Source organism: Cervus elaphus, chromosome 20 (assembly GCF_910594005.1).
Source record: "Cervus elaphus chromosome 20, mCerEla1.1, whole genome shotgun sequence".
Classification (NCBI taxonomy): Eukaryota; Metazoa; Chordata; class Mammalia; order Artiodactyla; family Cervidae; genus Cervus; species Cervus elaphus.
In genome coordinates this window covers 118218001-118232983 of record NC_057834.1, presented here as the reverse complement: position 1 = coordinate 118232983, position 14983 = coordinate 118218001, and the positions used below count along the sequence as shown (strand labels likewise).

Sequence of the window (14983 nt, the reverse complement as noted above, 5' to 3'; positions counted from 1 at the left end):
CATGTGCCAATCACACCTGGGCATGGGCTGTGGCCTCGTGCCAAGACCTTCTTCCATGCTCCAGACAAAGCCCCGGTTACCAAGTGTCAGCCCCACCCCTCCTCTTAAGAAACCTGTTTACCAGGCATGTGGGGACAATGGCAGCCACAGCAGCTAATTCTGAGCAGTAGGCTTCAGATCTGACCCTGGGGGTGGGGAGAGTCCCGAGTCCAGGACAAGGTCTCTTTCTCAAGTTCAACATCGGGAAGTAAGGACAGGCACTGTCCCTCAGAACCCTGGGCCCAGTGGGCTGGAGTGAGATTTCATCACCAGGGGGAGGAGCCAGGCTGGTCCACATCCTGGACCTGAGTTGTCAGAAGCTAGGTCAGAGTCACATCAGACTTGGGAGCTTCTGCCCAGAGCTGAGGCCCAGACACTGATCTCTGGAGGTTCCAGGCTGCGCCGTGCAGGTAGGGGTCTGACAGAGATCATTTAGTGATGAGTGTTTTTACTTCCTTCTTTTTCTTTCCTTTCCTTTCTCCATCCCTGGATCTCTGTCATCATCTTTCTTAGTCTTACCCCCCTATATAGATGGCAATCCTTTCTTCTTGGAATTAAGTCTCCGGTCTGTCCACATGAGCCCCCATCCTACCTGGGACCTGGGAGTAAGTATGATCTGGACCTGGGCACAGTCCAAATGACTTGGCCCATTGGTGGCTGGGGTGGGAGGCCCCATGAAGAGTTTAGTGCCTCCCCTGGCCTGCACAGATGGCATAATTTTCTCCTCCATCACAGCCCCTCCTCCAGGATTAGGCCTGCTTTCCTCTCTCTGCCCAATGCAGAGCACAGCCACTGCCCCAGGTACCATTGACATTGCATTCTTGGGAATGGTGCCCCCTGGAGTTGTGCGATGGGACAACCCTGACAGAGGACCTGGCCCGGAGTGTGCTCAGTGAGTGACTGGGATCAGTTAAATGGAATTGCAATTGAGTTTGAATTTAGAGGAGCATGTGAAAAAATAATAGCATCACCAGACCACATCGGCTGAGGGCTAGGACACTGGCAGGAAGGGGGCAGAGGTGGCCAGGGAAAGAAGGGTGGCTGGGGGCTGGGGTGGCAGGAAGGGGGTTGACAGGTCTCTGGAATCAGGACCCAGACCCAGGGGGGCTCCTGTCCCCTCTCAGAGCCCCTAAAGGAAGGGAGAAAATGAAGCAGTTTCCTACCCACCCTGAGAAGGGATAAACCTCATCTCTCTCCCTGCAGACACAGAACTAGGACCAAAGGGTGATGTGTCAGTCAGGCCTGAATTCAGAACCCAAACAAGCCACAGTTACAGGACGTCACCAGTGAACCTCAGCCTCTCACCTATAAAATAGTGATGAGAAAACCAGCTCATTCAGTTAATACAAAACTGTGATTGTATTGGGGTTGTGAGCTACACAAATCTTCCGCTGCTGGTAGATATTAGTCCTTACCTCCTGTTGTTCTGGAAGAGGAAGTTCTCAGCAGGAAGGTTGGCTGCTGAGAGTGGTTTTTCAGGAAGAACTTGCAAGTAGCCAGGGTGGCGCCAGCCAGAAGAATAACACCATGTGCCCTGGTTTCTTCCTGGGCCTGAGAGCACTCCAAGGAGACAGGAATGTCCAGGCAGCAGCATGAAAGGGGTTTCCTTCCACATGGAAAACTCAGCTTCCACAGTGTGGACTGGGCTCTGGGCTCTGAGAGCCCCCTCTGCATCAGTATTTCATTCTCAGGCTCAGGATCTCACCTTTAGAGCTTCACTCCCTCAGTCAAAGGTGTCGTTGGTTAGTCAGTCCCTTTAGGATTCGAACAAACCCAGGGCTGCTTCTCATCCACAGCTCCGTGTTAGGGATAAGTATTTGCAGGTGCGGGGAGCTGAGTGGAAGGTCTGCCAAGGGCTGGGGACCCTGGCATGGAGGTTTCTGGACCTTGGCATCACAGGTGGGGCAGGGACCCCAGGGGAGAGGAAGCCACAGAGGTCTGCATGCTTCCGGCTCAGTAAGAACAACCCAGACCCTGTGCCCTCCAACCTTTCAACTAGGTGCCCATCTGTGCCTGAACCTTTGTGCCAGCTTCCTCAGCCCCATCCACCCCCATGCTGGCCCCAGAGGGGTTCTCTAAACTGCCAGTCTCAACACCACGTCTCCTCTGGCATCCCCCAGTCCCCCTGTAGACCCTGAGCCAGGTTCACCGCAAGCCCTCCCCTGAAAGCATCACCGCTGTTCACTCTTCTGTGCCTACTGGTCCCTCTGCCTGGAGGCCCTCCCCCTGCCCCTGCCCCCTGCTCCTACCTCCTCGCTCCAACACTGTGTGTTAGACACAGTTTCCACTCTCAGTGCATTGATTCTGCCCATCACTGGGGACACAAATGTGACTGAGATACACAGGTTCCACATCTAAGAGAGACACGCCCTAAACTGACAAGTACAGTCAGGGAGATAAACAGGGGTGGAGACTGGGACTGTGGACATTCCCCAGACTGGGAGTCAGAGAGGACTTCCAAGAAACGATGATGATGGAGGACACAGAACAGACCAAGACCTGGTCGGCAGGGCCCTGTTGGGAGTGGCACGTGTTCAGTGCAGGATTGAGGAAGCACATGCTGAGTTCTGAGCCCAGCTCCAGGGGCTCGGGAGAAGGAAGAGCTTCCACATGAGCAGGTAACCAAGGATGAAGGTGCCGTGGGACAAACTGGTCACTATGGCAGAGGATGGCGGGTTAGCAGTGATGAGCTTGAGGATAGAGATGTGCTTGCTCACCATGGGCCCTGTGGATGTTGGAGGCGAGCAGAGGAGCAGAAGGTTGGGAAGGAGCCGGGCAAACCCAAGCACATGGGGATAGGGAGATAGGAGAGGTGAGCAGTCCCACTGGACTGGCATTTTGGGAACAAGCTCATGAGGCTAGTGGGAGTAGCTGGCCCAGGAGTCCAAGCAGAACTCTGGGCTCCAGAACCTTCCATGAGGGCACATCCTGAAGCCTAAGGGAGACCCAGGCTGCAGGTGCCAGCAATAAGGGCAGTGATCTTCCATTTACTGTGAACTACTCTTGGGGCTTCTCTGGTGACGCAGTGGTAAAGAATCCACCTGCCAATGCAGGAGATGCAGGTCTGATCCCTGGGCCAGGAAGATCCCCTGGAGAAGGAACTGGCAGCCTGTTCCAGCATTCTTGCCTGGAAAATCCCACAGACAGATAAGCCTAGAGGGCTACAGTCCATGGGGTTGCAAAAGAGTCGGATATGACTTAGCGACTAAACAACAACAACACATGGGATAAAGAGGATGCAAGAAGTGAGATTCGAAAAGCAACTGTCTCAAGCAACTGATGTGAGCAGCTTGTTCAGCGGGGTGTATTTCTCCCTTCACCCCAAAACTAAGACTCAGGCTGTTCTGTCAGTGTCCTGGTTACATTTAAACCATGACAACACCCCACTGTGACTTTAACTCTGACAGCACAGATATTGTTCAGAAATTATAACCCCCAGCACCATGTCCTATTCCACACTCCTTTCTTCACTTGAAGTTAAGGCTTCTCCCTGCAGTTCCTGCCCTCAGTTGGGCTGGCTGCAGGCTGGCCTGCCTTGGGAAGACAGAGTATCGTTGACTTGCTTTTTTCTCACTCCCCTCATCCTGATGCTTCCCAGGACCTGCAGTGCCAAAGAGGAGAAATCGGGGCAGGAAGGTTTTGACTTAAAGGCTGTGGCTCAGCTCATGACCTAACAAGTTTTAGTCTGACTCTTCCTTGCGGGTGCTCCCATGGTCCACTTGGGGTTCGCTCAGGTGGAAGAGCCTCCCAGGGCACCCTGCCTCCACACCACATCCCTAGTCCATTCTTCCACGGCTTCCAGGAATCTGGAGCTTCACTGCCCAACTCTTCCAGCTGAAGCCCCAGGCCCCTTCCAGGTGGTCCATTGGACAGGGTCTCGGAGGGTCCCCATGCTGTCTTTTTCATGCATGTGATCCATACCTAGTACACACACATACACAGAAGGAAAACATCCATGCACTCTTTGCTCCACCCCAGGGTACAGGTCAATCCCACACTGATAATTCCTGTCCACCCCGTGTGGAAGCAGCCGGGCAGCCACAGCTCCTTCCTTCTACACGCTTCAGGCTGAGGCAGACTGCGGTGACCCCAGCTGCAGGGACATGCACCAAGCTCTCCAAGTTTCCCTGCCAAAGCCCCTCTATTCAAAATATTGGGGCAATGGGGAAGCAACCTCCAACACCTTTCCCCCTTTTTGTTGGGAAAATATAGCAAAGATACATCCAGAGAAATAGTCACAAAATACTTTTATTTACTCCTTACAGAGACTTTTTGTGATCCACAAGGCTTTAGTGTAGCCGACGAAGCAGAAGTAGACGTTTTTCTGGAATTTCCTTGCTTTTTCTATGATCCAACAGACCTTGGCAGTTTCATCTCTGGTTCCTCTGTCTTTGCTAAACCCAGCATGTACATCTGGAAGTTCTTGGTTCACGTACTGTTGAAGCCTATCTTGGAGAATTTTGAGCATGACCTTACTGGCATGTGACATGAGTGTAATTGTATAAAAGTCTGAACATTCTTTAGTATTGCCGTTCTTTGAGATTGGAATGAAAACTGACCTTTTCCAGTCCTGTGACCACTGCTGAGTTTTATAAATCTGCTGACATATTGAGTGCAACACTTTAACAGCATCATCTTCTAGGATTTTAATTAGCTCAGCTGGAATTCCATCACCTCCACTAGCTTTTTTGGTAGTAATGCTTCCTAAGCCCCATTTGATTTTGCACTCCAGATGTCTGGCTCTAAGTGAGTGACTGCATCATCGTGGTTATCCAGGTCATTAAAACCTTTTTTGTATAGTTCTTCTGTGTATTTTTGCCACCTCTTCTTAATCTCTTCTGCTTCTGTAGGTCCTTACTGTTTCTGTCCTTTATCGTGCCCATTCTGGCATGAAATATTCCCTTGATATCTCCAGTTTTCTCAACGAGATCTCTACTCTCTTTCCTATTCTACTGTTTTCCTCTATTTCTTTGCATTGTTCTTTGAAGAAGGCCTTCTCATCTCTCCTTGCTGTTCTCAGGAATTTAGCGTTAAGTTGGGTGTATCTTTCCCTTTCTTGTTTGCCTTGCACTTCTTTTCTCAGCTCTTTGTAAAGTCTCCTCATGGGAATACCAGACCACCTTACCTGCCTCCTGAGAAACCTGTTCTCAGGCCAGGAAGCAACAGCTAGAACCAGATGTGGAGCAACTGACAGGTTCCAAATTGGGAAAGGAGTACGACAAGACTGTATATAGTCATCCTACTTATTTAACTTACATGCAGAGTATATCAAGTGAAATGCCAGGTTGGATGAAACACAAAATAGAGTCAAGACTGCCAGGAGAAATAGCAACAACCTCCGATATCCAGATGACACCACTCTAATGGCAGAAAGTGAAGGGGAACTAAAAACTCTCTTGATGAGGATGAGAGAGAAGAGTGAAAAAGCTGGCTTAAAACTCAAGATTCAAAAAACTAAGATTGTGGCACCCAGTACCATCATTTCATGGCAAGTAGGAGGGAGAAACACAGAAGCAGTGACAGATTTTATTTTCTTGGGCTCCAAAATCACTGTGGATGGTGACTGCAGCCATGAAATTAAAAGATGCTTGCTCCTTGGAAGAAAAGCTGTGACAAACCTAGACAGCATATTAAAAACAGAGACATCACTTTGCCAATAAAGGTCTGTATAGTCAGAACCATGGCTTCTCCAGTAGTCATGTATGGATGAGAGGTGGACCCTTAAGAAGGCTTAGTGCTTAAGAATTGATGCTTTTGAATTGCAGTACTGGAGAAGACTCTTGAGAGTCCCTTGGACTGCAAGAAGATCAAATCAGTCAATCCTAAAGGAAATCAGTCCTGAATATTCATTGGAAGGACTGATGCGGAAGCTGAAGCTCCAATCTTTTGGCCACCTGATGTGAAGAGACAACTCATTAGAAAAGACCCTGCTGCTGAGAAAGATTGAAGACAAAAGGAGAAAGGAGTGGCAGAGGATGAGATGGTTAGATAGCATCGACAACTCAATGGACATGAATCTGAGCAAATTCTGAGAGATAGTGAAGGACAGGTCATCAACAGGCATTTGAATCCTCAGCTGCCTTCCAAGAGTGCCTTGGTGAGGGTTGATTTGCCCTACTTTCTAGGTCTGTTTGCCCCAGCTGGGCCTGCACTTTGTGCTTTGCCTGGTTTTAATGATGACTAGTGCACTGTCTGGCCATAAGTAGCAATTCTCCCAGCTATTCCTGTGCAGCCCTGCCTGCCTCAGGCAGTTTCTCTCCTGCTAAATTGTTGTTTCCAACAGGCTGTGAGCAGAAACATAAATGTCAAAGCACAATTGCCAGACCCGAGTTGGGGCTTCAGGGTTCAGTGATACGGCAAAGGCTTGAGGTTTGAGCAGAGGCTTTATGATATCTATTCTGGTGGTTTCACAGCCTTTTGCATCCCCAGCCCTCCACCCTCCACACTCTCTAGGCTCTGAATCTCCAAGTTGCCTGATGACCAACAGATAGTTCACAGGAGTGGCTGAAGTCAGCCCAAACCAATTCATTTGGAGTTAGGAACTCCGGGAGATACTGAAGGACAGGGAAGCCTGGCATGCTGTAGTCCATGGGGTTGCAAGAGTCGGTCACAATCTGGCGACTGAACAACAACAAAAATGTCCAGTGGGCTGCAGCTCAGCCTCAGGCATCTGTGAAGGGTGGCTGGCGGACTAGTGCGTGAGCAGCAGAACCCAGAGGGCCAGGGTGGGCCCCCTGGGTGGTGGGCCTAGGAGGAAGTGACTCAGGCCATCTCCCCACTATACTCCTCTTCTCTGGAGTGATCAGTCTGGATTCCTCACCGTGGCTGAGGAGCCTGAGCTCAGACATCTCCCTCCCTCCCTGATTAACACAACTATGTGGCCAGCCTCGTAGCCTCCACACAGCTCACCCCCAGACAACCTGGGGCCCAGAGAACTTGGCTTCATCTCTAAATATGAGCAGGGAGGACCCTTCTTCTGTAAAGACTTGGAGTTACCTCTCTACCTTTCTGGCATCAGATACTAATGGGCGCTGGCCCCCAGAGCCGCGCCCACAGCTGAGTCTACTCCAGCCTCTCTCCCAATGCAGTGGCCTGTCCCTGAGCTCAGCAAGGCCTATGCCTGATGTTCTGAGCCAGGGGTCCAAGGAGCTAGGAGGAGAGGTGTCCCAGGAGCTATGTTTCACTTCCCTTTCTCCAAAAGGGGAGGGAAGAGGGCCTGGCCCTCTACATCTGGCCTGGAATCCTCATAGGGTGCGGGGTTGGGTGTGGCTGGCAGTGAACAGGGCCCCCTGCTCCTCTGGCCTGGACCCCTGACTCCTGAGTGTGCAACCAAATGCAGAGCAGATGTTCCCAAGACTGAAATGTCCCAAATTCAGCAACTTTCAAAGGGCAGTATGGGCACACTCGTGTGCCTGATGCCCGGGTCCCTTGGGGGTTCCTGTTCATTTCTTGGTGTGGCCCCCACGCCCCGCCCAAGAGCGAGCAATCACTCAGGGTTTGCCGAGGCTCTCAGGAGCGCATCTCAAACTCAGTAGCAATGTGAGGGCTCCCTGAGGTGGACACCAGGCTCAGAGTCACTGAGCAGCCTGCCCACGGTCAGCCTGCTCTTGGAGACATGCAGCTGGAACTTAAAAGCAGGCTGCGCAGGTCTCAGGCCTGGCCTGACCCCCGTCCCCTGACTCCATGTCTCAGGGCACCTGCATCTCTCCCTGGACCTGGGGGTCCCTCTGTCCTGTCCAGGAGCACGCCTTTGTCACAGCACAGGGCAGGAGTGTAGATGCAGCAGGTGTGAATCCTAGCCTTGCTCTGTAGCTTGGAGGAAACCATGTCTCTGCCCAGGCCTGTTTCCTACATCCTGAAAAAAGGAAAATGACACCTGGGTGTGTTGGAGGTGGGAGCACGTGACACGGTAGACCCTTTGCAAGGGTCACAGCGGACCCCCTTCTCCCTGCGTCTCTTCCTCTGGGCATAAGGAATGTGCATGGATCTGACCATTAAGACACCCCAACTCCAGGCCCAGCTTCGCCTTTATTTCCGGGGTCCCTTTCCCTTCCTGGGCCTCTGTTCCCTGTCCACACAAGCATGACCTTGAGCATCTTGATTCTGAAGTCTCCCCCCAACCCCCTGCCCAGTTCAGGTCGCCAGGACCCTGTTCTTTTCCTCCTGTTTTTCCTCCTACTCCTGCTCCTCTCAGGGGTGGGAGTGTGTGTGTGTGTGTGTGTGTGTGTGTGTGTGTGTGCGTGCGCACGCATGCACGTGTGTGTGTGTGTGTGTGTGTGTGTGTGTGTTTGCAGGGAAAGGGAGAGGCCTGGGGCTGGCAGTTAGGGGAAAGGGGCGGGAGTATCAGGACTTTATGTGCCAGTGGGCCTCAGGGATGGCTCAGCGGCCAATGGTGCTCGGGCCTGTTTAATCATTACAGGAAAGGAATGAAGCCAGGAGCACCTCAAAGTCCAGTCTGGTTGTGACTGACTAGCAGATGAGCATGGAGCTGGCAGCAATGGGGCCTAGAGCTTCGGGAAGTGGGGTCAGCACTGCGACTGTTCCACGCTCAGCGCCGGGTCCCGGAGTCAGCCTGCACGCCTACGATATCGCCGTCCTAGTCGTCTACTTTGTCTTCGTCATCGGAGTAGGGGTCTGGGTGAGTAGCCTGGAGGTTGGAGGCTGGCAGGGGAGGCAGAGACCGGCTCTCCTCTGTGGCCAGTCGTGGACCTGGGGGCAGGGGTGGGCAGAAGGCAGGCATGTCTGGGAAGCACAGGGACCACTGCAGAAGGATTTTAATGGAGGATCACCCTCTCAACTCCTCCACTGAGAGATGGGCAGCTGAGGCCCAGAGAGGGCTGACTTGTTTGAGCTCACACAGTGAGCCCGAAGCAGGCCAGGCCTGAACCCCAGTCTCTGGACTCACTGTCTCTGTGCATCTGATGCCTTTGACCCCATGCACACTTGGCCCCCTGAATCCCATTCCTGCCGTCTTCCTCATGCCAGGATCCCCAACTCTGAGAGTGCTTGACTCCTGACCCTGCCACGCCCTCCGCTGGACAGCATCTTGGCATGGAGCTGAGCTTTCTAAAAGAGCTGGGGCAGGTGTGCTCATGGGAAGGGAGTCAGGTGGTTCCCAATGGGTTCTAGTCTCCAGTGTTCACAAGAGCCTCGGTGCCACGAATGGGAGCCAGGCTTGGAGGACTGGGAGCCCTGAGTTCAGATGCCTACTCCAACAGTTAGGGCAGCGTGGCCCTGGGAATATACTACAGAGCCTTAGTTTTCTCACTCAGACAATGAGAATAAAAAGGACTACTTGGTTTAGGAACATGACACATTTAAGGATCTGGTACAGTGCCCAACACACAGCCTGCAGCAATAAATGACCCCTATTGTCCCCACAGCAATTGAGGGAAATGCCAGCACCTTTAGACTCCACTGTGAGGCCGAGAGGGATCTGAGTCCCATATGGTCACTTACAAGGCTGTGGCAAGGCCAAGAACCTTCTCTGGGCCTCAGTCTCCTCATCTGTAAAGTGGGACAAGCAGTCCCTGCTTCCCAAGGTGTGTGAGGAAGAATGGGGCAAACAGGCTCGCTGGCTCCCAGGGGACCACAGTCGTGAGAATCACCAGCTCCTCTCCTTCATGACTTTGGACAAATTGCTTCCCATTTGGGGACCCCAATTTCCTCATCTGTAATGTAAATTCTTCCTGTTCATCTATCCTTCCCGAAGACCATGGGTGACGCAGAAAGTCCAAGCAAAGGCTTGACAAGCCTCAGGCCCTGCACAGCCGTCCTACCCTACTGAATAATATATGCCTTTCTCTCAAGGGAACAGATGCTTCTTTCAATTTCCCTTCTTTCTTCCAGTCCTTCAGGCATTTCTGATGTCTGTAGACCCAACCAGACATTTACTATCTTCAGGATCTTAATTTATTTAGTCACTAAGTCATGTCCGACTCTTTATGACCCCATGGACTTCAGTACGCCAGGCTTCCCTGTCCTTAACTATCTCCCGGAGTTTGCTCGAACTCATGTCCATTGAGTCAGTGATGCTATCTAATCATCTCATCCTCTGCCATCCCCTTCTATTCCTGTCTTCAATCCTTCCCAGCACCAGGGTCTTTTCTAATGAGTCGGCTCTTCCCATCAGGTGGCCAAAGTATTGGAGTTTCACATCAGTCCTCCCAATGAATATTCAGGGTTGATTTCCTTTAGGATTGACTGGTTTGATCTCCTTGTAGTCCACGGGACTCTCAAGAGTCTTCTCCAGCATCACACTTTGAAAGTATGAATTCTTTGGCACTTAGCCCTCTTGCATCTTAATAATGGCTTTAAATTTATCCCCCTTACCCTCTACCCTGTCTCACTTTCTGCATTCTGAGAGAAAGTTCTTTCATTCCTCACTTCCTTTCAGTCCTCAGAGTAATTCTTCAAAAAGGCAGCCACGGACCCCCTCCCGGTGCAGGACAGGGTTTGCTCCAGGGTCCTGGGTGGGCCTCAGTGATGTGATCTGACTAGAGGCAGGGGCAGGAGAACCCCCCCCCATTCCTGCCCCTGGCAGAGCCCTGCCTCTGTCTGGGGACCAAGTTTTTTGCATCCTCCCAGCTCCCAGGATGGGAGCCTGGCTGGGTGGAGGGAGCAGGGCAGTCTCCCCACCATGGTAGCCTGAGGATGAGATCCCAACTCACTTCCTGAAGTAATATTTGATTGGGGTGGAGGGCAGGATAGTGCACAAGAGGACATGCCAGTAATCTGGGCACAGGCACAGTGCCGTGCATTCAGTGGGGCATTTCACACGCACTGTCCCACCTCCAACCCAGCACCCCCTCCCCCATTAGCTCCTTTGTTCTTCACACCAGTCCTGGTGGGTGATGTGATGAGCAGGGGGACCCAGAGAGAGCAGCTGACCCCACCAAAGCCCCATAGCTTAAAGATGGTGGAACCTCCAGCCTCGGTTTCCATCCATGTCCCCACAGTGCCAGAAACCGCAGGGCGGGGAATCTGGGGCAGAGTGCAGAGCCTGGGATTTCCTCACTTTTGCTGTTTTCTTTCCAGTCATCCATTCGTGCAAGCCGAGGGACCATCGGTGGCTACTTCCTGGCGGGGAGGTCCATGAGCTGGTGGCCAGTGAGTTCACCTTCCTCCTTCCCCTTCCCCCACCTCCCAGTCCCACCTCATCTTCCCCCACCTTGGACCAAGGCTACAGCCTCCGAGGGGTTTCCTGGCTCTGGACTCCTTCCCTCAGGTCCAGAGACATCTGGCATCCTGAGAGATGTTGCAAATGCACAACTGGGACCTGCATCCACTGGGTGCCTCCTAAGCGTGGGTCCCAGGCAGGACGCTGGACCTACAGAGCCCACCCAGAGTGTTCCCATTCTAGTGGGGCTCAGAGCTGAGCCAGGAAGACAGACTCATAAGAAACCTGATGGTTGCTCAGCCGGAGGGGAGCATGGGGCCTGTGAGAGCGTGGAGGAGGCCTCTATCCTCCGGATAGTGGAAGTGGGCTTAGGAAAGATTTTCTTGGGAAAGTGACACATAAATACTGCAGTTCCTGGAAGGAAATCCTAGAAGTAAAATTCCACCATCCTGAGGCCTTTGTGAAGACCAGGCCCTCCCATCAGGCCTCCCCACTTGCTCCTCTTGGTCCTCCAGGCTAGCTTCCTCTTCCTGAAATAAGATGGAGGGAGTTGAGCCCTGCCTCAAAACTAACAGTGGAGAAGTCAGCCCCTGGGGACCACTGAAGCTGGGCAGATGCCCGGGCATGCCTGACGCATGGCACGTGTGTGCACGGACTCACACACACCCACACACTCATACCCCTGTCTTGATTCTCACCAGCCTCCCCACCCAAAGAGCAGTCTCAGACTCACCAAAGAGCAGAGGAACCCAGGAGGCCCACATGGCTTTCTGGAAGGTTCGGTGTCTGGGACAAGGAGAGGTGCAGGCAGGAGTATGAGAGAATCCCCAGGGATGTGGGGGCTGTGGGCCTGGCAGCTCACAGGGACAGGGGCAGGGTGCCTGGTGCTGCCAGCACCCCCTCACCAGAATAATGAGAACCCCTTGGAGGCCGTTCTGCTCAGCTTGTGCCCCCACCCCCAACCCTAAATTGCAGCCCTGGAAGCAAGTCTGTGAGAAGGACAGAAGAGGACCGGCACGTCTCCTCTGGTCCATTCAGGAGGGTGAGCAGGGGCTGGCCTGGATGTTCAGTCCTGCGGAGAACAGAGCTCTGCTGTGTGGGGAAAGCCAAGGCTTTGGAGCAGGACAGGGTGCCCCAAAGATGGAGGTGGAGCCAGGTCTGGGAATGTGCACCCCGTGGGAAAGAGGATGTGGGGCTCCCTCCTTGGGGGACAGGGCTTGGGCTGAGCCACCTGCAGGGAGAGCAGCTTCAGTCTGAGTCTGGGGCGGAACCAGCCGCGGACGGGGACTCTCGGTCCCTCTGCCCCGCTGGAATGTGTGTTTCTGGTATCTGTGATGATTGGCCAACAACTAGCCTGCTTCCCTACTCAGCCAGTCCCGAGAAGTGCCTGGTTCCCCTCCTTGTGTCCTGAGAGCAGTGTGGCTGGGTGTTAAGGGCAGAGGGAGCAGCAGCATCCTTGTCTCAGAGGGGCCATGCGGGTCCCCTGCTGACCTTGTGGGTGTCTCCTTGAGTGATGAGTTAGGAGCCCTGGGCAGGGTGGAGGTGAGACACCTCGCTGCCCCAACAGCAGCCTGGGGAGCCTCTTCCTCCAAAGTGGAAGGCCCAGTGCTCTGTGCTCTGGCCGGCAGTCCAGCCCAGCCGCAGCATCCCAGGACCACCAGACAGAGGGAGGGGGTACGTGTGGGCGGCAGGGTGGCTCAAAGTCCTCAGCTAGGTCAGACGGGTCATTATCACTGTGCCTTTCCATGGCTGCTTCCTCTCTGAATGTCTCAGTGCTTTCCCTTCTCACTTCCTGCTGCCCAGCACCACGACTTTATTAAGGTGACACAGGGTCCAAGACTGCCTCTTCCCCTCCAGCCCGCAGCCCCTCCTCTTACCAATAATGATCCTGTCTGAAAGATAACACTGACAAATGCTTACTAACTGCCTAACACCCATCAGGCAGTGGTTACTGGAGCAGATGGCCAGGGTCGAAATCCTCATTCTGTCACTGATTTGTTCTGGAACTTGAGCAAGTTATTTACCTGTGCCTCAGTCTCCCCAAGAACAATGGGGATGATAACAGAACCTTCCTCCTGGGGTTGTCATGAGGAGTCAGTGAGTTGTTATATTTAGAACAGAACTTGGTACTTGGCAATGCTGCTTGTGTATGGACCGCTATGACTGTCATCATTATCGGTCTAATAGCATTGCCTCAGAGTAGTTAGCTGCCTCCAGGAGAAAAATTAACTCAGGGTCTGGCCCCCGTGGCTCCTCCCCTGAGGAGGAGGAGGAGCCTGGCCCTCCTCTGGAGTCTGCAGGAAAGGGGTGGCAGAGGGCCTCCCCCATCCCTCTCATGGGGGACTCTCCTCCCGTTAGCCTTCTTCTCTCCAGAGGCCCTTAGGCCCATGGTCCCAGAGCAGAGCTTCATGCTCCTTAATGGACCATGCTTTCCATGTCTTTTCGTCTTTCCCACTTTGCCTCTCAAATCCCTGGATGTCCTGGAGGCAGTGACTTCATTTCTCCTAACACTAACTCCTTCCTCTGTAAAGTGGAAAGATTAGTACCCATCCCTCCAAATACTTGTGGAGATTAAATGTTTTAGTGCATACAAAATGCCCAGCACAATGCCTGACATACAGTAAGTGCCTAATACATGTCTGTTCTGTTCAGCCTCCTCATTGCTCCCCCATTTCCTCTCCTCCCTCTGATCTCATATTTATGAGTTCAGGTTCTGCTCTCTCTGCCTCCATCCCAGATCCTGAAGCTCATAGTCCTGACTCCAAATTGATTCAGATAAAAACTGACCCCTGACCCTTGACCCCTCTTGTGCCTTGCAGATCGGAGCATCTCTGATGTCCAGCAATGTGGGCAGCGGCTTGTTCATCGGCCTGGCTGGGACAGGGGCTGCTGGAGGCCTTGCTGTGGGTGGCTTTGAGTGGAATGTAAGGAAGCTGGCCTGGAAGATTCTCAGGGATAGAGGGGGTCTTAACCTTCTCTACACTACCCTGTCCCTGACCTTAGTGCTAAGAGAAACCTCAAAGGTGCTTGGGGAGGCTGCATGGTAAATGGAGAACCCATTTTACAGATAAGGAAACCAAGACCTGATGGACCTTATCAGAGGTCACACAGGACTGAACTCAGGCCTCCGATCCCTTACTTCCCTGCCCAGGGCTCTCCTCTGCATGGACCACACCTCCTCCATCCACATTTAGAACATGGATCCCTTTTTCTCCCCATTCTCCCAGGCAACCTGGCTGCTTCTGGCCCTTGGCTGGATCTTTGTCCCCGTGTACATTGCAGCTGGTGTGGTCACAATGCCTCAGTACCTGAAGAAGCGATTCGGGGGCCAGAGGATCCAGGTGTACATGTCTGTCCTTTCTCTCATCCTCTACATCTTCACCAAGATTTCAGTGAGTACCTGTTCCCATGTGGCCATATCATGTCTCTCTGAAAATGTTTAGTAGAGGGCACAGCACTTTGTTGTTGTATGTATGTATGGATGGATGGATAAATTGATAGATGGATAAATGGATGGATGGATGGATAGATGAATAGATGGATGGATGGATGCCTAGATGGATAGAGGAAGGATAACAGATATGGAGGATGAATTCACACCCCTTCATCACATGCTCCCCCCACAGCAGCAGGGTAATTAGAGATGGACGATAAATGTTTGTTGAGTGAATAACAGTTGCTCTATCCAAAGAACTCACAATTTCAAGTTCATTCACTCATTTATGTTCCCATTAGTCTTCATTCAGCACTGAGAATGTTACCATTAAAAAGGACGTATTCCTCCTCGATTGATGTAAACTCAGAAGACAAACTCAGGTCAAACGA

General features: G+C 52.5%; 1 protein-coding gene across 3 annotated transcripts in view; it reads left to right on the top strand.

The window, feature by feature from the left end:
- The first annotated feature begins 393 nt into the window (after positions 1-393).
- Positions 394-14983, top strand: part of SLC5A9 (solute carrier family 5 member 9) — a 28352-nt gene continuing 13762 nt past the window's right edge. For 2 of the 3 annotated variants that reach the window (XM_043878293.1, XM_043878294.1), the window contains exons 1-5: positions 394-449; positions 8459-8677; positions 11077-11148; positions 13978-14082; positions 14386-14550. In XM_043878293.1, the coding sequence (XP_043734228.1) occupies positions 8516-8677; positions 11077-11148; positions 13978-14082; positions 14386-14550 (504 nt within the window). In that variant the 5' untranslated portion in view covers positions 394-449; positions 8459-8515. Of the gene's footprint in view, positions 450-8458; positions 8678-11076; positions 11149-12133; positions 12201-13977; positions 14083-14385; positions 14551-14983 lie in introns of those variants that run through there. The other variant, XM_043878295.1, reaches the window with a different exon arrangement.